This window comes from Epargyreus clarus, unplaced genomic scaffold (assembly GCF_041222505.1).
Source record: "Epargyreus clarus isolate Ecla_fem2 unplaced genomic scaffold, WU_Ecla_fem_2.2 ptg000002l, whole genome shotgun sequence".
NCBI classification, from domain to species: Eukaryota; Metazoa; Arthropoda; class Insecta; order Lepidoptera; family Hesperiidae; genus Epargyreus; species Epargyreus clarus.
In genome coordinates, this window is record NW_027332210.1 from 10,227,461 (window position 1) to 10,252,318 (window position 24,858).

Consider the following 24,858-nt stretch of genomic DNA (forward strand, 5'->3'; position numbering starts at 1 on the left):
TGACCAAATCCATAGCATTATTCTATCAGAGCAATTCTGTAAATTATTTACAATTGATAGGTCACTATACGCCTCTTCTAAGAATAATATATAATTCTAGTAAAATAAAATAGTATAACAGGATATAATGTACTATGCACACGATACTATTTGATAAAGACAAATACAACATGTGACCGTGTACATAAATAACCTTAGTATCTTATAGAAACCCAATGAACCGGAAATTGAAACGAACCTTAAATTATAAACACATATGAAACTACTTAAACTAATATAAATTGATAGACGGCAAGTAGTTTGAAGCAATGAGTTTAGTAGTTTAATAGTTTTGCACACGAGTTCCTTAACAATATAGATTCGTTAGAAATTTAGCATTTACGTTTTTATTTCATTAATCCCCAGAGACAGCGAAAGGGAATAAAAATGGGGAACATTGTCGACCCGCATTAAGTAGCGGTTAAAAAGCAATGACATGTTTATTCTTTTGTTAAAAAATGATAAAAGAAATAAAATTTCAATTAACTATCATATGTAAAAAAAATGGTTTCTATAAGATACCCCACAACTATATAAAACACGTATAGTCCGCGCCAAATTGCCAGTCCGCTCTGAAGTCGTTGCGAGCAGGTGTAGTAATACAATTTGCTATGTCGACGCGATTCATTTCTATATTCAGTGCGGACTAGCAGTTTTACGCGGACTATAACTAAAGTGAGTACACAACACAGAACAAGTATCTACGTGGACAACATGTAAACGAAATGAGAACAGTGCGGCACATGACATGCGTAGCGTGCGCGCTTACCTTGACGCACCCGACACGAACACCGCCCGGCCGACTGACGATATTATTGCGAACGAGTTTGGGGCGAAAATCGGTTAAAACTTTTAAATCTTAAATAGATGTTTTTTTATAAAATATTGGGATAGCTCCGAAGCGTACAAAAAATAGGTAATTTCGTATTAATGCATATTTGAGAATATTTTATTTACAAATTCGATGCAATAATATTTTTTCATAAAAATTGTAAAGTTCTTATTAATTTAATTTTTTAGTAGGACTGGATATTATACATTTATAAATATTATTTTCCGTTATTAATTACATCAGTAACATAAAACATTACCAATTATTTGTATTTTATACATAAATAAAATATTATAGTATATGATGCAAAAACCATTATAAAATGGCAGAATCTATTTAACGGCATTTATATAAAATTTGTGTACGCTTAATTCCCCAAAATACATAAGGCATAAAATGAAAAACTTAAAACAACTAAATTAAAATAATAATCAATAAGCAATTATCGCCTCAAACTCGTCCACGTGACCGCCCGTTCGAACGTTGCCAATGAGGTGCCAGTGCATACATACCATTACAGGGTGTTTTAGCACAGACGGACGTTACATTCGCCATTATATACTAGTGTCGGAACTGTTTGGGGAACGCACAAATATTGTCAAAATTTTTATATTAAAATATTTACACACATATTATAATTAGGAGTAATTAGGAATTTAAAAACGAAGAGTAAGACTCTTCAATTTTGCGAATCTAATTACACAAATAATGGCATAATCTTTAAATAATTATAGGAATTTGAAGACTTACCAAGAAAGTTATTTAAAGAACAGTGATCTCATGGAGTAGAACAATAATATTCAAATAAAAATATATCCGCATATAAAATATACGGAAAGTTGAAAAACATGATATGAAATTTTTGACAATATTTGTGCGACATAAAAAATAATATTTTATAATAAGTACATAGTAATTTTGTAGTGCAAGTGAAGTGCTTGGTGCGTACATACCATTGCAATGTGATGTTACCACGAACGGACGACAATCTTACTTACATTATATGTATATTTATTATGTAGTTTAACAATCACGGATCAATTTCCTTCGAGCTTACGATTTTTTTAATGTGCAGTAATATATGATTAAAATGTGTTTTTTGTAATTTTAATAGTCAAAGATATATTCAGAAAAGTATATTCCGTTTAATGGGCAAATCATCATCAACCCATTACTGTCCCACTGCTGAGCACGGGTCTCCTCTCAGAGTGAGAAGGATCAGGCCATAGTCCACCGCGCTGGCCAAGTGCGTATTGGTAGACTTCACATACCTTCGAGATTTTCTTTTGTTTTTATTTTATAAATCTCAGGTATGCAGGTTTCCTTACGATGTTTTCCTTCACCGTTTAGCAAGTGATAATTAATTTCTAATACGCACATAACTTTGAATAATCAGAGGTGCGTGCCGAGGATTTGAACCTCGGACGCCTCGATCGAGAGGCTGAGTTTCTTAACCACTAGGCTATCACTGCCTCAAAACTAGGGCAAATACGTCTCTAATATTCTGTAAACACTTAAATATTACTTATTTATCCAAGGTGATTATCAAATAAAGTTATTTGAGAAGTAGCGTTTTCAACAAATTTTCACCCAAATTTAGGTTTGGTACAAAGTGTTATATGACTGTTTTCTACATAAGAGACATTTAAACTTTTAATACAGGAACTTTCATTTTATATTATGTTAATTGCTATGTACAAAACACAGTATTGAAATGCGAAGGAAATTGAACTGTGATATATTTTTTATGTATATTTTTGTGAGTTAATATTATTGTGTGTATTAAGAGTTATCAATGTTGGTAAGTCCATTAAGTTTCGATGATACTACCCCATATAATTAATTAGATTATATGATGATTTTCCTTTGTGTCTAAGAATATCTAAGCTATAATTATATAAAATATCACAAACTACATGTTAGGATGAAGTGTCGAGTACATTTGCTGTATCACCATTTTTATTATATACAAATTGTTGGTTGTAAATATTAAGTTGGTTTTAAGAATGTACAAGTGACGTGTCTGAAATGTGATTAATTTGATATTATTATACAATTTTAATAATGTTAAAAGCTCCATATAGGTAATAGTACTATTACAAAAATGTTCATTGTGAACCTACATGTTAAGTACTATATATTTATGTCGGAGTTTTTTAAATCTTTTATTCCATATTTTGTAGAAGTTTCGTACGTACTTTTATTATTTACGTAGCATACGTAAATTGCGTAAATATGTATGAGTATACGTATACATGTATGTATGTTTACAACTGCGTATGTGTGAGTGACCTTGTACTTGTGTGTTTGCTGTAAATCTCACCTCGTGCGAAGCCTTCAGTAACTTCTGTAGCGTGTTGGCTAAATGCGGTAGTAGGAGAGCCCTCGCCTGCGGGTGTGTGGCGAGCGGGCCCTTCACTAGCTCCAGGAGAGCCAGGAGCCGCTGCTTCGCGAGCCGCCCGAGAGGCAGCGCTTCCAGAGCCAGCACGCAGTATGCGCTGGATGACGTAATAAGGTTTGTTGAAATAATACAGTAAGAGGATGTATTGTAAACTAACTCTATACTTCTTTAAATGTTAGCCCTACATTTGGATGCACTGTGGCACTTGAGTCACTAATGCCACGAATTTTTAACCGACTCCTCAAAGAACAGATGTCATCTATTCATTAGTGTGCTTATTTCAAAAAAACATCTTACCTAAGCTCAGTGGTGGGATATATGTGTATCAAGTGTGGGATAGCGTGGGGCAGATACTTGAGCGCGGAGCCCTGGCACGTGAGCGCGTGGTCACCGCACCTCATCAGCCACACCAGAGCCTTTAGGAATTCCTGTAACAGATTTTTCATATTTAAACTAAGAAAAATCTTATTTCAATACATATATGCAAATTTGGATTTTAAATCAATTTATACCATTTTAGTTTTACTGTAATTTGGTTGTTATAAAACTTCAGATTTGACCGTACACCTAGTAGTAAAAAGCTTGGTTTAAGGTGGAAAGCATTAGTGTAGTATAGTCCCAAATGACAGCAACAGCGATATGCGTCCACACAAACCGCTGTCCTTCCCGGGGTCGCTTGCTGGGCGGTTTGAGCTCCTACTATTATCGCCCGCAACCCCGGAAGCCTTCTGGTCCCGGTACTACTGGGACATCTGTGCACCTGTGCACATCCCTCCTATTTCAACCTTATAATCGATATCATAGATAGTAGGTAAGTCCGTAACGTAAATCTATCCCCCTGTGTGTACTAACGTACCTCCTCTCTTCGTCCAAGCCGTCGTCACTACTACCCGCATCGTATACGTATGACGTAATCCCGCACGCCACAGTTGTGGCGGCCCTGCACTCCCGCTCACCTCGAGCTCGAAGCAGTAGTGCTCGTCGGGCAGCATGTCCGCGGCGAGAGTGGCGCGGCCGCCGAGCGCGGCGCGCAGCTGTCGCGAGCGCACCAGCAGGCGCGCCAGGCTCTCCAGGCACTTCATGCACTGCAGCAGCCGCTTGAGCGCACCCTCGCCGCTCTCCGCCGAACGGATCGCCCACACCATCACCGATATTAGTTTCCTGTGAACGAGAAACAGTAAATAGTTATACACATTTTAACAATTTGTACCCAAACAGTTAAAACAGAACTCTATTTGTAATCCTTCACTGCATTTACGTTTGTCCGAATATCTTTCTCTTAGTCTGTCATAGGGCTCTATCTCTGGAACGTAACAGAAAGACATTTGATTTTTTTACAAAGTATATATAAGAGCTATACAAAAACTAAAATTGAAAAAAATCTTCAAAATAAATGGGGATCACCATAACAAGAAACCACTATTTCGACGTTTTTTCCTTACGTAATAAGTAGACAGTGCAAATGTTCACAATCACGTTTGAAAAAAAATCTAAATACATCATTTAGATACCTATCTGGCCGGAGATAACCCGGAACCCTCGGTACACCCAAACCAAACCGGTATAGTTACCACTCCACCACGCGGGTTGTCGATTATTATAAAGATGATGATGAACCACTCACTCATAAGCTAACGTATCGCAGAAGCTGCTCTCGATGTAGACCAGCAGCACGGGCTGGAAGTGCTGGTACTTGTGGTCGCTGACCAGCGAGATGACCCTCAGTAAGCAGTCCAACACCAGCACCGCGTAACTCTCTTCTTTATATTCTTCTTCGTCTTCATCAACCTAAGACAAGTAATATAAGTTTAAATGAATGACTAATCAAATACATTTTATAGTGATAAAAAGTAACGGACTCTTAGGGAGTGTGAACTCATGATCTTTAGAAAAGTAGCAAGTATGTAGTCTGATGATGGTAAATGTGCACTGCCACACGATAGAGAACAGGCGTTTTATCTGAAGTCGGTCACAGATCCGTTGCCACGTCCGTGAACTTCTCGCGAAGGTCTCATAGATAAGACTTCTAATCTGAAGGCCCTCCACAAATGGACATTGCAGCAGCGTAGTACATTTTTTATTTAGGCGACAAGAATTTTGCAATTTTGCTAATATTTTTAAATTTTTAAACATATTTTTTTTTAAACATAATTTTAAACATAAAATTATTAAATTATTACATTACATAATTTTTTAATTATTTTACATATATATTTTTTGCCGTGTAGTTTTATTTGTTTTACTTGTTGTTATGAAAAACGTGTTTTGACTAACTTATACGTAGTAAGTCTTTGACACATACATAGAATTATGCCTTGTCGTAGGTTAACATTAATTTCTAAATGGTCGTTACCTGCGTCAATATGCTGAACAACGCGTCCAGTATATCCCTTAGGAACTTGACTAGTTCTTCGCTGGGAACTCTTAGCAGCTTGCCGAGCGCCGCTCGCAGCGTGCCCTCTGCGTGGTGCGTGTTCCATTTTAGTACCCCGAGGATCTCCTCTGTAAAGAAAAACGAAAGTTAGCTTCAAAGTTTAAAATACATCCTTTTAATTTTTGTGTGCAGTAGTGATAGTGGTCGAAACGCGGCCTCTTAATTCAGGGTTCCGAGGTTCAATTCCAGGCCGTACGTACCTCTGATTTCTAAATGTTGTGCGTATTGGAAATTAATTATCACTCACTTTAATGGCGACGAAAAACACCGTGAGGAAACGTGCATACCTAAGAGATAAAAAAAAAACTCAAAGGTATGACTCAAAGATCTGAAGTTGTTGCTCGCAACACAACTACAAGCTTAACCCGTAGCAACGTAAGGGAACACTGCCGCAGCTATGTCCCCGCGGGCGAGAGTGGGCAGCGGAGAGTGCCTCGGGCGGGGGACTAGCTCTTCGTCCAGCTAATATCTACAAATTGCTACTGCGACGCGACTCGTTTCTATCTTCAAAGTGGACTAGCAGTTTGGTGCGGATTTTACCAATACGCACTTTGCTAACGCGGTGGACTATGGCCTAAACCTTCTCATTCTGTAACGAGATCCGCACCAAGCAGTGGGATAGTAAGGCCTATTAAGATTCCTACATAACACGCACGCGCGCGAGGAGACGCGCGGGCGAAAGAGGCGGGTATTCACTCTAGCGACCTCCGTCGGCCACAGACGATATCTCTTAAAATATTGTTTTAATCGGGATAACTCTAACGTAATTAAGCGGCTATTAAACCAGCCTTATATTTGTTGTACAGTCCACTCTTTTATTCGAGTCCCAGGACCGCTTGTTTTTTTTTTTGGTTTTTTGGGTAAACCCTTCATGGGTTCCTCTCGGCTACGGGGGCAGTGGAGAGGATATGTCGGTCTCTTACCGGCTAAAACCCCACGGTGTTCCTCTGAACGCCCTTTGTCGGGATCACGGGTACGCTAAAAGCACTCGTCCGCGGTGAGTCCCAGGACCCTAACATGCCACTCACCCCGCTGCGTGAGCTTGGTGGAGCAGAGGCGCGTGGCGACGGCGAGGCAGTCGCGCTGCAGCAGCGTGAGCGGGCCGCGCGTGAGGCCGCGGTCCGCGCCCGCCGGCACCTCCTCCTTGCGCGCCGGCAGCGCCAGGCACACCGCGCCCGCCTCCGCCTCCGCGTCCGCACCGCTGACGCTGCGCTTGTGCTCGATCTGTAAACAAGGATCGTCGGTTATACAAGGTGAATTTTTCGATTGGTCTTCGGGCCCAATACTATTAAAATAGCGAAAATGCTTAAAGTAGCTACGAAGCCGATTTTGATAAAAAATAACACTTTTGTACTCTATAGAAATCAATTGAGGTATAGTCCGCGCCAAACTGCTAATCCGCTCTGAATATAGAAATGAGTCGTGTCGCCATAGCAAATTGTATGACTACACCTGCTTGCAACAACTTCAGAGCGGACTAGCAGTTTGGCGCGGACTATAGAAGCCGTAACACGAAGTTTAAATCGACATCGACAAAGTTTAGCAATCAGAGGCGCTCGGTGATGGATAGGTGACTGACTGGCTGATGTAAATACACGTGATTCTGTGATTTGGTGCATGTTTAAATATTAGTCCCAATTACAATAAAAAAAGCTTCGATCATTTGCCTTTAAGAGCTGGATACAGGCCTCTCCTGATCTGCGCCACGCCGTCCGATCTTAAGCCTGAAACCAACGGACGCCCGCGGTCCGATTCAGGTCATCCACCTGGTCGGGCGCAGTCCTGCATTAATTTTTCCCAGAAGGCGACGCACCTTATAAACGCACAGATTGTGCGTAGTGTCCGGAGTAGTGGTTCCCTCGCGCTGCATGAGCCGCAGGTAGCTGAGCGCGAAGTACTTCTCCGCGCGGTCCTTCGCCTCGTTCGAGCTGCGGTGACGGCACAGGAACACTAGGTGAGCGTCTTTGAACGCCTCAATGTTTAGACACACCTGGTTGGTCAAAAAAAATCAAATTCGTGAATAAAAAATAGGTTATAAAAAAGTTTGTGTGAATAAAAAATAGGTTATAAAAAAGTCTGCAGGTGCGTGTAAGCACGTACAGAGTTTTACTTATTTGTCGTAGTTAAAAAAATAAAAATAAAAAAATACGCGACAAAAAAATACAAAATGCATATATCGTATCATATTATACATAAAAAAATAAAGCAATAAATGAAATAAAAATATTTCGCTAACGTAGATTGTTATCTTTAACATAATAAGGTCATATATTTAAAGTTACTTTATTGGTTGCCTTTTTTACAAAACTTATGACATTTAATAGCCAACTGAATGGTGTCGATTTCAGATGTCAGTGTTGCAAAAAAAAATACGTTCTTAATTTTCCCAAACGCGAGGTATAACTCAAATTTAAATTGTAATCTTTCAAAGTACCTCAAAAATTACAACACATACATACCTTGAAAGTTTCCTGCCATCTTGGTCTGTCATCATGATAATACACTAATGAGGTATATTCGTCAGCTCTGGGCACTCCAGCACCAACTGATATCACACCCTGAAACATGAAAGTTTTATTTTGTTAAATAAACCTACACGGGATCTCTTATTCACCTAGTGGACCGCACTGGCCACCGCATTCATTAGCAATATGACGCTCTTGGTATCAAACACGTTCCCCAGTGACCCCTGCCACTGCAGTCTTCAAACATTAATAAAAGGACACTGGGTCACACTGACTACTGCCCCCGGCACTCAACAGCCCCATTCTGTTCTCAGCATCTATAATACACGCACAATTAAGTTCACAGCGGGCACCGCCCCTCTCCGTACGGCGTGGCCCTTGAAGTCGAGCAAGTGCACCTGCAGCCCCCTGTCACTGTAGCTACCGTGCACTGGTCCTCAAACACGCGCGCCCGCAATCCCCTGCCACTACTACTGCTACCACACTCCGGCCTACACCAAGCACCGCCACTCACCGGCACCATGCGGCCCTTGGAGTCGAGCACGCGCGCCCACAGCCCCCTACCACTGCACCCACCACACATCGGTCTACATCGCCACTCACCGGCACCATGCGGCCCTTGGAGTCGAGCACGCGCGCCAGCAGCTCGATGTTCCTGTCGGAGGACTTGCCGCCGCTGCGCGAGTACGCGCCCGCGCTCAGCGTCACGTACAGGTCGTTGCGAGCGTCGCCCGGCAATATAACTTCAGGGAAGCCCATCTTGCGCGCCACGGAGCACGTGCCCATGCCGCCGCCTTGCTCCTCGTGTATCTGTGGGATCAAAAACACCGTCAGTATAATACAAGGAGACAATCATAACGATCCGCGCGCCAAAGCGATCATCACTCTGAGTTTGAACAGCAACCAGACAGAATATCTAAATTATTAATTTAAATTTCTGTCTCGTGTTTCGATGTTGATGTTTTAATGTCCATAGCATTCACGATTCAAAAAAATGTTAGTGTAGGGCAACAAATGTAGCGTTATTTATAGGCTAAATCACAATTTACATAATTTAACAGCATGTCAGTCAAGTTCTATGTCTAAGAATGGGGACACAGCATTGTCTGTTATAAGTGTTAACATTACAGGTACATTTAAGACATAAATAATGTAATTTGAAACTCTACTTAATATGTTTAAATTTTATAAAAAATCTATTTCAATATCATCAAGTAAGATTTTTTTTTTATAATATAGGAGTAGCAGACGAGCATGCAGTCCACCTGATGGTAAGTGACTACTGCTGCCGCCCATGGACATCTGCAATCAACCCCAGATAGGATCAGATATTCCTACCTGAGGTCGACCACAGATGCGCCGCTACCCCTGAGGACTAAGCTGAACGCCTCGGAAAAGTCTGTCTCCCTTACCACACCCTTCAAACCGAAACACAGCAGCGCCTAACACTGCTGTTATTAGGTAGAAATAGGTGTGGCGGTGGTGCCGCCGGAATCGTACCACAAAGGGTTCTACCACCTTCAAAATAAATATAAAAAACGAATAAAAAATAATGTGCATAAATTATGCCATCAGTAAAATAAATACTATGCATGTATAAACTCACCTGTTTCAAATCCCCTTCAACAAGTTGCAATGACACCCATAGACCCTGAGGATGCTTCGTGTCTTTGAGATCTCTGTTTGCTATCACTTTCTTTAATAACGTGTCCATATACTCTTTCTCACATCTGAAAAGGTATACAAATATTTTTTTTTCTTTTTATGTATTATTAAAATTCATCAATTAATATTTACGCAATATAATTAGCATCAAACACAGCACAGCCTTTCTTGTTATATACTATGGCTACGCTTCGTAAGCATTATTTTTGGTCCGCAACCAACCACAGGAAAGCGTGGTTAGTTTAGGTAGTTGAGAATTGGTTTCCCCCTGGAGAAGAAAAAAAAAGGTAGTTGAGAATTAAATTAATGCTATTATTATGCGTATAATGCCCTTACGGATAGAAGGGCAGCTGTATATCCTTATCGGGGTCGTCGGCAGCGAGGTACTTCGTGACGTCAGCACACGCGATCCCAAAGGGCCGGCGCATAACACCCGTTGTATGAGCGGGAACCGCCGATATTGTACTGCGCCTGAGAATTACAAGTAACATTATTTTGAAATGAATAAACATTTAGATAATATTAGATAAGTGAACATGGTCACCAGAACCATAATGCAGACAGTCTCGAGTAAGTCAACGACTGGATAGTTAGGTAAAATATACAAGTTAAATTTCTCAACATTATGTATGACAAATAAGGTCTGAAATAAATAATTTGACATGGCTTGACTTCCACCATACAATAATAAAATGTAAATAGTAATCACCTGTGATCAACATTTTGCGGCTCCATAGCACCTATCCGAACAACATGGCACACTAGAAATATCTTCTCCTTCTTTATATCTGATCCCAGGTCCTGCAAAAAACGAGTTCAATTAGACTTTCACTTTTTTTACCAGTACATTACCCTTTGGAACTGTCGACATATATTTGAAGTTCATACATTTGCTTTTTAGGTTAATTGAACCTTCCAAATATACCAAATTTGTTAGCTTAATAGTTGGCGTATTCGTACGCGATTATTGACGAACCTACACGTAGTCACCGTGCTTGTTTGTGCGTGTTGATATTGGGTAAGTATGAATAATGCCGCAATCCATGTCGAACAGAGATAGAAAAAGAGAAAAGGGGAGAGTTAGATGGGAAGAAAGGGAGTAGGAGATAAGGGGTGTGTGAGGAGCACGCTCTCGGTGAGCTTGTCGCGCGAGGCGCGCCGCACACGCGCGGCAACACAGTACACTCACGGTGAACAGCGCGGTGGTGGCGGCGGCCACGTGCGCCGTGTGCGGCGGCCAGCGCAGCAGCACGCTCTCGGTGAGCTTGTCGCGTGAGGCGCGCCGCACACGCGCGGCAACACAGTACACTCACGGTGAACAGCGCGGTGGTGGCGGCGGCCACGTGCGCCGTGTGCGGCGGCCAGCGCAGCAGCACGCTCTCGGTGAGCTTGTCTCCGTGCGCCGTGTGCAGCGCCAGCAGCAGCTCCGCCGCGTCCGCCATCCGACACACGAAGTTGTGGACACGCGCGACTATCGTGTACGAACGGGTCGCCGGTGTGAGGGACCCTGAGCTCGGGCGATCGCTTGACGGCGTCGTTTCCTAGAAAACAAAAAAGAAAGTCAAGAACAAAACCAAAACTTAATTAAACGTATTTATAGGTAACGATCGTCTCACCATATTTTTATCGATCCTAGCATTCGCCTCATCGTGCATAGCATTCAACTTGTAAGCTGAAATAGATAGTGGATCCACTAATTGGCCACTACTCGTCCTTACCGCTAACTCCATACCAAGCATTCTGTAAACAAAATAGATAGAATAGATAGATAGAATACTCTTTATTGCACACTTACAGTTGAATTTAAATAATAGCAAAATACATACACAGGTCAAACAGTATGCAATAGGCGGTCTTATCGCTAAGTAGCGATTTCTTCCAGACAACCTATGCATGAAAAAGAAAAGAGAGACAAGCGGAGGAAGAAGGTTAGTGTGCGCGAAGTTAGAGAAGGAATAGGTTATGAAGGACAGGATACATGTAGTACATTAGTGTTAAAACAATAATATGTGAAACAATTAAATACAAGCAACAGAAAATGATAAAAAAGCACACATAGAAAACTGTGACAAAGTACATATGAAAACGACGAAAACAAGGTGGAAATCATAATTTAGAATAATATTTAAAGAGCTGGTTTTTAAATGAATCGAGTGATTCAGCACGACGTATGGCCATGGGTAATTTGTTCCATAAACCAACAGCAACTGTAGAGAAAGAGTTTTTGTAGAAGGACGAAGAATGAGCGGGAGTTTGGAGAGAGAGATTTACAGAGGAGCGAAGACAGTGGTCATGTGCAAGGTACAGGTACTGGAAACGGTCTTTTAGATAGGTAGGAGCGATGGGGCTGAACAGCACGCAGTATAGCGCAGAAAGAATATGCATATTCCGGCGAAGTCGGATAGGGAGCCACTTGAGTTTAGTACGATGCTCGGATATGTGGTCATATTTGCGAAGACCAAATATGAAACGAATACATAAATTTTGGAGACGCTTAAGTTTGTTAAGTTGCTCTTCAGTGAGGTCGAGATAGCAAACATCAGCCTAGTCGAGAATAGGAAAGAGTAATGAATGAGTTAACGCAATTTTAGTAGCAATAGGAAGAAAGTTACGGAGTCTTCTAAGTGAGCCTACCACGGAAAACATTCTTCTACTTACTTCCTCAATTTGAGGAGACCATGATAAATGTTTATCCAAGTATATGCCGAGGTTCTTAACTTTATCAGAGTATGGAATACGTACGCCGTCAAAAGTTACATCTGGTAACGAACTCAGATCTACTCTGGATAATAAGCGGAAACTGCCTATTATTATAACCTGCGTTTTGTTAGGATTGATTTTGAGACCATGGTATTCACTCCAGCCTACAATGCGAGCAAGATCTTCATTTAAGGAGCAAATTGTCTTAGGCAGGTCTCCTAATGCGGTTTGTTTGTACACTTGAAGATCATCTGCATAAAGGTGGTAGAGAGAAGACAGATTGAGACTTATAGAGTTAATAAAAAGAGAAAATAGAAGAGGTGACAACACGCCACCTTGCGGTACCCCGGCAGATACATCAGACCAAGCAGACTGCGCTTCCTGGACCTGTAAACGTTGACGGCGCCCATGCAAGTAACTTTGAAACCAACCTATCGCTGTCGGAGATATGTTGAACGAGCTAAGAAGAATGGCCAGCAGGATGTCGTGGTCCACGGTGTTAAAAGCACTGCTGAAATCCAGGAGTACTAACACCGTGAGCCTCTGGCCATCCATACCTCTGCGGATGTCGTCAGTGATGTGCAATAGGGCAGTCGTCGTACTATGACCAGGGCGGAAACCAGATTGGAAGGGATTTAACAGGTTATGTTTGGACACAAAAGAACTGAGTTATTGGTGAACCAGACGCTCAAGTGCTTTTGATAGGAATGGTAGGATGGATATAGGTCGATAGTCCGTGAAATCAGAAGGATTGTGCTTTTTCGGGATAGGAATTACTAGAGCTTCCTTCCAAGTGAGAGGAAAACAACATGTTGAGATGGATTGATTAAGGATGTAGGTGAGGGTAGGAGATATAATGTCGATGATAGGAATGATCATCTTACGACTAATACCGTCGCAACCAACAGAGTCCGAGTGGATGCTTTTAATGCTCAGTTCAACATCAGGAACAGTGAAGGCACGAAATTGGAATGCAGGAAATCCAGGAGTGGCAACATTAGAAAGAGAATTCAATGTTAACTGTTTTTTTGCGCTATCAATGCACGAACTAGAGGAAAAATGCTGATTAAGAAGGTAAATCTTCCTTAGCACTTTAGAAAACTCTGATAGCGTGATTCAGGGTCCTGTAGCGCCATCTCTTATTCCTTACAAGTAACTTTGCTAAAGCTGACCCACCTATAGTATAGGGTGTAATTGACTAAGCGTACCTATTGCCCTTGTCAATAGTGAAGAGTGCGGTCCTCGCGACTCGTCGTAACTGATCCTGAGGCAGCGCACCTGACGCTGCCTGCCCACGGAGCTGTAGCAACGCTAACATGCTCACTTCCATGAATTTGAACCTCTCGTCGTTCGTCTGAAATAGATAAATAGGTTTGAGCACAGTAAAAGGCGAAAAAATCGCACTAAACGGAACCAGCGCTGCTGTCTTCTGGTTGAGTTAGGTTAGTTTAGGTTAGCTTTCAACTCCTATGGGAGGCGTTTTTTAACAAAACCCTGATTTTTTTTAATTGTATTTTGGACACAGACAGTCATGTGTAATACACAATTAAGAAATCTTAAGCTAACTAAACCGTAATTAAAAAATGGATTAGCTACTTACAATGTACAACGTCTTCCATTGCTGTAACCACTCCCTTAGCGTGACGGCGATGTCGTGCATCACACCACCGTCCCCAACCGACGCCACAACCATTTCGCCACTTCTGCAAGAAATTAACATATTTCTTTAGTATTATCAGTGGTAATAGAAAACTTGGAAATATTGATATCTCGTGTAGCGGTCACTATTACAGTATGATAAGTAGGGGATACCTGGTTCGATCCCCAGATCAATCAGATATAAAATTTTTGAGTTTCATTTTCTATTAAGGGTTTGGGATTGCAATCAGACATCAAAATTTTGAGTTTAGTTTTCGATTAAAGGTTTGGGTGTTTGTGGATTTGTGTCTGTATCCATGCCACAGGTTATACTAATACGAGACAAAACACCCGACCAAAATTCATAAAAAAAAAACACAATTATAGCTTATACAAATATGTATAAACTCTAACCTATTAACACAACAAATACATAACCGTAAAAAACGCATTCTCCAATTGTAGTCGAACTACGAACAAAGTGCAAATAGCGAAAAATCTGCAAATATGCAAACGTTCATCAAACAACGACACTGATTGGACGGCCAACGCGAACCAATCCACACATTCCCATTCAATTTTTTTAGAAATAGTTAAATTTTATATGCTTCTAGTATTTAAGATTAATCGAATGATAGTAACTGTGTAGTTTCACGTGGTCGTCAAATATTGTGTAAAGCGTATTATAAAATAAATGGGGATTTAAATCACAAAAATTTTTGGAAATAGTTTTCAATTGGACCGTGAACGAAAGTTTAATGATAAGATATTTTGGAGAATCCAAAAATACTATAAATAATGTATTTTAAGTATAATATGTGGATCTGGTTTGATATTAAATATTAATATGTAGCTCTTCGCAGTTTTCAATGGAAGCAACGTTTTTGTTATCAACTTCGGAGAATCCTCTGTAGTATTTGTTTCTGTGATGAAATATGTTGCCTATAAGGCATTTATAAAATGTCAGTTACAATATTTTTCGTTCTACTACTACCAGATCAGGATCTCAACTTTTGATCGTGCAATAATTGAAGATTTTGTAAAGTAACTGTGTGAGTATACTTTCATCGCATCTGCGTTTTCTACGTGAAGACTTGAATTTTATGATATATGTTTGATATTTCATGACCACACCCGCCAACGCAGATGCTAGTCAACGTGAATAAGCCCTTAGTCGAACAAGCGAATTTTCATTAATTATTATTATATATTAGTGATAATTAATATCTGGAGAATTATTACCCATACCTAAATATAAAAATGGCACTATGTCACATCCACCATTTAAACGAATCCAACGATGCCTCATAATTATGGTAAAATCCGCCATAACATATATACACACATATAAGACATAAATACACACGCTTGATTAATATTACCTTCCGCAGTTGGGTAAAAACAGTTCAATACCGGCACATCCAAGTACCATCGGCTGCCAAAGGGCGAATCATAATTTAGTAAAGATAATAAAATGTCAGTTCAATTGAGCAGGTCGACGCCCTATTGACAATCGCGGTCAAGTGACTCATTTGTCGCCGTTGGCCCTTTTAATTGAAATATTATCACTAGGCGCTGTTAATACTTTTTATAACAACAGGCTAATGTGACTGTTGTTAAACGGAATGACAAAATGTTTACTTAATAGTTCGAAGTTCTAACGTTTTGTACAACGCGTAATTGACAGTCACTTCTACTGAAAGCTAGTTTAACTTATTGTTTTAGACTCTAGTAACGGTTAAGAAAATTGTTAATATTGTTTTGCTTTGAAACGGTCATTGTTTTTTTTTATTCCGAAAACATTTAGAACAAATAGCGAATATATGCATTATGCACGGTGTTTTTTTTCTTGATATGTACCAATATTATATTATATGATATTTATAGCAAGACATGTATTCATATTAATTTTCATACGATACAGACACGCCTTATTAAAAAAAACTTTTGTGAATTCACATAAAAAGAACAGTTCATCCATGGGCATCCTTAGATGACTGATTATATACTCGCGACTACATACAGCAGAATAGGGAACCTCCTCTTTTTCGAAGTCGGTTTTTAATAAAACTACTCACTTTTCTACGTGACATTCCCGCACAACCACATAGGTCTTCGGCAGTGCACCGCTGACACCATGCCGGATGCTCTTCGCCCAGTACCACTCCTCGGTCTCCCCTTGCAGCTCCACCAACTCGCCCACCTCCACCGACAGGTGCGGGCTCTGGCTTGTGTAGTTGTAAATTGCTGAAATTATAAGGGTTTGTTAATAGAGAAAGAAGAATTGTAAAGTAACGTAAGTAAGGAACACTAGAAGACAAGGTGAGCATTTAAGAAATTGGTGGATTTGAGGATTACGAAACATGGGAGTCACTATTACATAAGAATTGTAAAAAGAATAATGTTTTAAAGTGAACCGAATGCGGATAACAATTAACTTTACCATAATATAGAAGGATGCAATACGATTTCAGGAATCTTTACTCGGACAAATAAACATGTAAGTACCTAAATATTTTACAATGAATATAATCAACATAATACGGATCAAATAAACATTTAAATAATTAATGTAGATTTTTATTCTGGATTTCGGTGTTTGGATTTTTGTCTATGTATAGACAAAACACGGAATTCTACTTTGGTTAACTTACTTAAAGCAGTTAAGTGTTTTATTTAAAAATTTCAGATTGTTGGAGACCAATGTCTAGAGGTCCATATAGAACCTAGTTATGCCCTAGTTAAAACTATCAAAAGTTCACATCGTAAATTATTTAAAACCACCAATCCTGTTTAACGTCACATAATTAAAGTTCCACGAAACAAAACAAACCATTTTCAGCGTCGTAACGCCCATTAGTGTTGTTTAATTACATTAGTCCAGCCATAAACGTCGAAAGCGTTACCGAGTTCCAAAGACCAAACAAACAGTTTGGGTGCATTACATAACATTAGCGTTATAGCGGTTGTCGTTTCCGTCCGAAACCGTTAGATTAACGCATATGCTAATGACCCGCAATCGGACAATCGAATAACCACTTAACCTTATTAGTTTGGCACATGCTAAACTTCCGCCAACAATTTTGGCGGAACAAATTCCGCGATTTCCCCATGCGGAGGACGTTATATTTCCGATCGTACCGCTATCCCAGCCAAATTTTAGATCGCGATGAATTCCACCTCATATACTTATAATATGATCTTCTACAAGTAGTAATAATATAGTTTGTCTAGTTACAATTAACTTTTTTACTGTAACTTAACTGTAACTCTTCTTATAAGGTTTGACTTGGCACTACCGCCCGACCTATTTCTGCCTTACAAGCGCAATATACGCGCTGTCATATTCCAGTATGAAAGGAAACATATTGCTCTTTAAGATCTATTATTTTGATCCTACATGAAGAATAATGAAGATGGTGAGAAACGTGATGTTTTTTTGCTATTATTTATGAAATAAAACCACACTGCTAAAATTAATTTTAATATTCCTTTAAATGAGATATGACTGCAAAAGATTTTAAAATGAAAGTTGAACTCATTATCATCCAAAATTTTGTGCAAGTCTTTTCATGCCTTAAAATATTGACGGAGCATACTCATAACTGTGATCACAATAGGAACCAAAAAATGCAAAAAGTAAACGAGTGTCATAAGAAAAAATCGTTGGAAGTTTGCACTCTCAAATATGTTACAAAATAAAAACTGCCCACGTATTGACACCAAAAACTCTAAATTACATATTTAACTTGGATGCCTTTGGATTCACATAAAATTTGTTGCTTAACCAATGCTTTTTTCAATACAATGCATGTAGTTACAAGAACAGAAAAAAAAAACAAAAGGTTTTATATTGTGGGCACTAAGAACATACATAAAATATTGTTCTACAAATAATAACTCAAAATTCAATACATGACACTAAAATGAATACTCGTATATGAATTCGAACATCAGATTTACATCAACGATAAATCAATGATAACGATAAAATTAAAATAACTACTACATATTATCATCACTGAAAGTATTTTTAATCTTCACCAAGTGAAATTCCCTAGAGGAATATATAAAAATAATCTGTTCAAAAACAGGGTTGGTGTCCTAGCACGTTAACGTCATAACCACAACGCCACACATTCTATTGTTAAAATTCAAAGCACCGCTCTCACGTTGAAAGATAACATCGAAAAGAAACAAGACGCGGGACATAAATAATGCAGCATGTGCGGTCCCCCATGCGCCTAAACTGTGGAGACGTGTGTTTTGTAACATTTAAATAGTGTAAGGGAATTTAAAATATAGCGGGCCAAATATGTCCCTGTGCAACTATTACATGTAATAGAGTAGGTACCTAATATACAAATAATTTTACTGCACAGGTCATAAAATGTAACGCAAATCATGCGGATTTTTTATAAAGAAAAAATAGAAAATTTAATCAAACCTTTTCATTCACTTTCCAAACTTTTCATTCACTCAAACCTTTTCAATCACTTTTCTCTCAGTGCTTTTGTGATAAGAAGTAGACACTTTTGAAAAAATAATAGTCATAAAAAATCATCCCATTAGCAAATTGAAACGAAACATTCAAATTGAAATCAATGCATTTTAAACTAAATTAAGTAGTAGGTAACAATTATAATGATATACAGCAAATTATCGAGACCACTGGAAAAGTAAAAAAATGCGAGCCAGAGAAATGCGTAAAAAATAATCAAATTTTACTTCCGAAAGAAACGCTTCATTTCATATTTTGCATACCAAATCCAACATTAAAAATATTTGCCACATTTCACTTTCTGAATTCGAAATAGGAAGCAGAAATTTCCAACTCAACATAGCCATTCGTATTAATTTCGCACGCATCTCATGAAATTCATACATTACTTTGCACCATCGCTAACATCTTGTGCCGTAGTTAATTAACATATGTGTACGCCTAAAGCGTAATATAAAATACACGCATACATCTAGGATATAGTATGTCGTTCTAATTAAAACTATTGATTGAATTTTGCCTTGATATTTCCGACGTAATTTCCTTTTGAAACGTTTACTTAGCGGACCAATCATCCTTGTGAAATTCTAATCATAAATATACGGTTCAAGAGAATAAAATAATGAAATATAATAAAACAACCTTATACAAAAAAATACGTTATTTATCAGCATATCGGTTTTATTTAATAAGCTGTTAATGATAAACAATAATCAATTTAAGCTTATTAAAATTTAATTAGTTGTTACACGTTATTCAATGCAAATTTTGAGGTAGTTTCCAAAATATGGCTCCTAAGGTGAAAAAGAACTTGAAATAGGAAACCGTTTAGAAAGTCTATATAATCTATTCAAAAAGTCTCCTAGATTTAATGGTAAAAGCGGCCATTAGCTAAATAAGTGACTGACTGAAGGGCCTCATTCAGTACATATTGTAGATTCAAGTCAAGTCATATTGTAGATTCGAGTCAAGAAGCAATCTTAAACCTTTCGGGGTCCCACCGGTATTTAATTTTACGAGCGTTTAGGATCCCGAACGCATTTAATATTACGGTCAGTTACAAAAGTTTTGGTACAAATATGAGCACCGTGCAAATAAAGATCGTACCATCTGTTGTTAGAGTCGTACATTTCGTTTCAGCCCTTATTACAATATGGAAAGGCATATGTTGGACTGTAGAGGGCTATGTGTACGTTGTAGTAGAGTCCACATTCAGCTAATAAAGGGCCCGCGTTCTAATTTGGCATACAATAACATTGAGTCGCCAATATCGTACCCTAAGGATCTTATGTAGAGCCTTAATAAAAGCGACGGTAATGATAATAAATTAGAGGTATATTTCATGTAAGAGACAAGGCAACTAGTAAATCTTCTAAATAAGACGTTATTGGGTAACAGCAGAAAATTCACCGTATCTCCGATATTGCGATAACTTTTATTTACAGAGGCATTAAAATTGACAAAAATACACCAAGACATTGGCACAAAGTGCATTAACTACTTTGTCGTACTAAAGATAATTTATGACACAGTTAAACAAAACTTTCTTCTATAAAACTACCTATGTACCCAAATTAAAGAGAATTTTGTATGAAAGAGGAAGTGGACAAAGACAGAGATATTTCATATTCTTTTCAATATTAATACAGCTTCCGCACCTTCCCGCCAAAACGTAACAATAAATCTTGGACAATTCGCTTACAAAGCAGCCTTTCCTTTACCTCGTATCGATTTAGAACAAGACGTGCGAGGGGGACAGCGCTCTACGAATTTTATATGTGTCTCTGTCACCGCGAAATTAATTAAGAGGTTAATAACGTCGGCACTGGGTCAGCCGATATCGGCGACAGTTTAACGATAATGAAAATTGCACATTAACGCCTCCGACCCCTTTGACAAATATGCTGATTACAATTTTAGGCCCGCCTGACCCACATGAGCGTAATGATAGAGTAAATAAAGTAAATGAAGCGTCTCAACCGAATAATGGTTGGACGGATAATATTTTTGGATTATTTTATCGACACCATCATTGACAAAGCTTTATTTTCCCGCCACAGGACGAGTGTATTTAGTCTCTACCACAATATCAAAGTGCGGGTTAGTAATAGGGGTAGGATTAAAGGCCGCTACAGTCACTGGGACCAGCTTGATCTAAAGTGATTAATAGACTTCACAAATCTTTATACATTATATGAGTAACTCCCAGGAGATTTTATCGATATGATCATTTCATCGTAAAAATAATAATTTTTAATTTTAAAGGTTTCAGGAATTATAACTCGGGAGGGAAACTGTGTTTGAAATATTGCCTTATGCGACTTAATTAAAATATGTCCAAGCGTCATTCCTGTCAATGTTGATGACGTTGGACGGTTCATGACATAAATAGCACATTATCGTCGACCCCACTTCGCCATAAGTCTGCATGTCTGTTTGTTAAAACTAAGCAACAATAATATTGCATTGTCATCCGATCTACATATACATGCAAAATTTCAGCTCCATCAGATACCTGGAAGTGGGTCCAATATAAATTACAACATTTGACCCAAACAATGTATGTTTACATTCCAATTTCTGAAGGTGGTAGAACCCTTTGTGGTTCGACTCCGGCGGCACCACCGCCACATCTATTTCTGCCTCATAACAGCAGTGTTAAGCGCTGCTGTGTTCCGGTTTGAAGAGTGTAAGGGAGACAGATTTTTCCGAGGCGTACCACCTTTATCCTCAGGGGTAGCAGCGCATCTGTGGCCGACCTCAGGTAGGAATATCTAATCCTATCTGGGGTCGATTACAGATGTCCATGGGCGGTAGTAGCCACTTACCATCAGGTGGACTGCATGCTCGTCTGCTAATCCCATATTATAAAAAAAAAAGTTAAATAATAAAAAAGAAATAAAAACTTGTAAAATTGTAAAACTGGGATTTAAGAAAGAGATTGAACAGAACACAATTATAGTTCATTTCGACCTCCAAAAATTTACATACTTCAAAAAAATAACCTAATCAAAGGATCAGTATGAAAATATGCAAAAAACGCTTTACACTACGCAAGCATATTAATAAGAGTAACGGTTAATACAAAACATTCAGAAATCATCGTTATAAACGACGACCATAACACTAATCCTCGTTTTTTAAAATACGAAATACGTATGTTAATATCAAATAAATTAAGGTCTGACGAAACGATTATAGCCACTCCAGTTTTATCTTCAAAAGCCGTCTTAACACCACATGAAGAGGGTCCCAATTTGGTACAATATCTACTCGTAATCCACAGTTTTTAGCGATAAATTAAAGAGGCTTTAGTTGGAGACGCATTATCTCATTATTTTTAGAAGGTCCTTTATCAACCTCATTACTGTGAAAGTAATTCTGGAAACGGAATTTATTTAGGTCTAATATAGTACGTCCTACTGTTATTATAGTTGAAATAATGAATTGAAAAGGGATATTCGATTCTCAGATAAAACAATCTTATTGAGAGGAGAATTTTCAAAAATCTCGTCGTCTACATTATGAAACCCCTATGCAAAATTATATTTTAGATTTAGCGGCTTAAGCTATGGATTGTCAATTCATGTTAGGTATTTATGTACAAAGTCAAATGTCCCATTTAGAAAGTGCTAAAGGTGCTGCATCTTTTTCGGTTTGCATTTTTGGCGCTTTATCTACTAGAAGATCGAATCCTTATAATGAACACATTACTGTTCAAATATTTTATACGTACGTTGATAAAATACTTTGCTATTTCAGAAATATACATACAAAATGTCTTATAAGCTCGTCGTTCGTATTACTACACACGAGTCGCCCACAACAAAATAAGAGTACAAAATTTCTGGATGTCAGAAATAAAATTTACGTCATACTCGTAATGTCTTCATTTTTCGTCGAGATTCCTCTGGAAATTTCTACTTATTTTTATTGTAGCTTTTATTTACTACTCCTACTATTTGAATTTACATTAGCCGTTAGCAAGCTTTTTGTTATATATGTTATATTGACACAATATTAGTTACGATGTATGGAATCTGTACTACACGGGCACTACATTTTCAAATATTCAAAAACTCTACATAGAAATAATATACTCTACATATAGCAGGGTTTCTACCTGAAATTAAACGCGAATGTATTGCCACTCCTGAGGACGTTCTGAAGCGACTCATGCCAATCACCATCACTAAGGTCCCCTCGGAACACTATGTAAATCAACCGACATCAATACTACCACTAAAACACAAGAACTGTTACCTTCTTCAAACCATAACGGTTCTAATGTAACCTTTAAAATATAATTTATATTGAATACGAGTATATTATAAATTTCATGTTGTTAACTTCAATACCGTTTCATGCAATTTCTGAAATCAACTTTTGGCGACCACCAGATGTTAAAACAATTACAAAGCGACATTCTCAAGTTATTAATAACTTGGCTCATCCGTTATACAAACCATTTTATTGTTCTTCACAATGGGGTACGCGTTTTATGACCCGATGTTTTCCTTTGGCGCTAATTTTATGATATGATATGATATACCTTTAAAATATAACTTATAGGTATTGAATACGAGTATATTATAAATTTCATGTTGTATGTTAACTTCAATACCGTTTCATGCAATTTCTGAAATTAACTTTTGGCGACCACCAGATGTTAAAACAATTACAAAGCGACATTCTCAAGTTATTAATAACTTGGCTCATCCGTTATACAAACCATTTTATTATTCTTCACAATGGGGTACGCGTTTTATGACCCGATGTTTTCCTTTGGCGCTAATTTTATGAATTGGTTCAATAAAGAATGTAATCCAAAATTGTAAATATAAAAGTAAAACTTCTTTAAGCGCGCTCACTTGAGGAGTAAGCTGGTGAATGAGTGATGAGAGCGTTACGAAAAGTATAATCGGGCGTGGAGAATAGAAGTTGAGCGGGAGATATTAATATGTGAAGATAGAAAGAGAGAGTTACGTTTAATATATTTATTTTTTAAGTAAAAATAACAATCAAGTACATAATCCTTGTACTAATGAGTGGACCACCCATTGTAAATATGCGGAAATGAGAAACCAGATGAAATAATAGTCCTACTAGTCCAGGCAGCTGCATTATCATAGAGAACTAAGTTGGAATTAATCGTATAGTGATATCTCCCTTACCAAGATCTTCAACCCAGAATTTAGCAGCGTTTAACACAGATGGTATTAGGCAGAATAGTGATGGTGATACCGGAGTAAATTTAAAGAGTTAAATTCTATATTCTGACTTAAAAATTATAGAGCGCAAACGAAAAATAGTGAAATTGCGAATCCACTGATATGCCTGATGAAATATTTATTGTAACAAGTTATACGTGTAATACTAAAATGATGGTGTAGGAAGATACAGAAATGGCCAAATGAGTGAGGAAACATGTGGTGCTTTCTGGATGCGCCATAATCTTAATTTGAATCGGAGTTAATATAACAACACTTTGTAGGTACTCAGAATACTAGATTCCTTATGTTGTGGGTGCTATAGACAATGGACATGTGTGGACAAAAGTAGTATTTCATACGCATTTTTTGTGCTCAGTGTGTTCACTTGTATTTCTATTTTGTAAAAGCCCAATGGAGAGAATATCGACCCACCACAGATTATTGAATAAGTTACAGACGATTAAAAAAAAACGGCTTAACAGATTTTAACGCGATTTCCACTGGCAGTTAGCTGATGTTATATGGAATAATTTAATTTACTTTTTTTAAACAATTAGGGTTTTGCGAAATAAATTAAAATCCATGAAAAGCTGAACACTTTTAAACGCGAGTGAAACCGCGAGACACAACTATAACACATATCTAATCAACCTCTACAATAGGTTGCATACTATTAATATTGAATAACTATTGTTAATTACTTACGTAATGATAACAATTGCTACTGTACTGAGTCACGGTATCACCATAGTGGAGTTCGCACCAAAATCGCCGACATTCGCAGCTATGCGCGCCCAACGACTGCTTAACGAGGTGGTACAGATATAGGAATGTATAGAAATGGCTTCATAAAATACGTATAATATTATAAAATAATTTTTATAAAGCCATTTCTATAACATCTAATGTATTTAATATAATTAAACCTATTAAAGATTACTGTGAAAATACTAGGCTATGGAACGAATTC

General features: G+C 38.2%; 1 protein-coding gene across 1 annotated transcript in view; it reads right to left on the minus strand.

Moving 5' to 3' along the window:
- The window catches only part of mbc (dedicator of cytokinesis protein myoblast city), a 62,216-nt gene that overhangs the window by 29,311 nt on the left and 8,047 nt on the right, over window positions 1-24,858 (minus strand). The window contains exons 2-18 of the mRNA XM_073080037.1: window positions 16,253-16,421; window positions 14,137-14,239; window positions 13,745-13,890; window positions 11,453-11,576; window positions 11,150-11,377; window positions 10,546-10,637; window positions 10,173-10,307; window positions 9,778-9,901; window positions 8,775-8,981; window positions 8,166-8,264; window positions 7,520-7,696; window positions 6,735-6,930; window positions 5,626-5,774; window positions 4,897-5,060; window positions 4,229-4,433; window positions 3,570-3,700; window positions 3,195-3,369 (exon numbers count right to left, since the gene is read on the minus strand). Of these exons, the coding sequence (XP_072936138.1) occupies window positions 3,195-3,369; window positions 3,570-3,700; window positions 4,229-4,433; window positions 4,897-5,060; window positions 5,626-5,774; window positions 6,735-6,930; window positions 7,520-7,696; window positions 8,166-8,264; window positions 8,775-8,981; window positions 9,778-9,901; window positions 10,173-10,307; window positions 10,546-10,637; window positions 11,150-11,377; window positions 11,453-11,576; window positions 13,745-13,890; window positions 14,137-14,239; window positions 16,253-16,421 (2,624 nt within the window). The remainder of the gene's footprint in view (window positions 1-3,194; window positions 3,370-3,569; window positions 3,701-4,228; window positions 4,434-4,896; window positions 5,061-5,625; window positions 5,775-6,734; window positions 6,931-7,519; window positions 7,697-8,165; window positions 8,265-8,774; window positions 8,982-9,777; window positions 9,902-10,172; window positions 10,308-10,545; window positions 10,638-11,149; window positions 11,378-11,452; window positions 11,577-13,744; window positions 13,891-14,136; window positions 14,240-16,252; window positions 16,422-24,858) is intronic.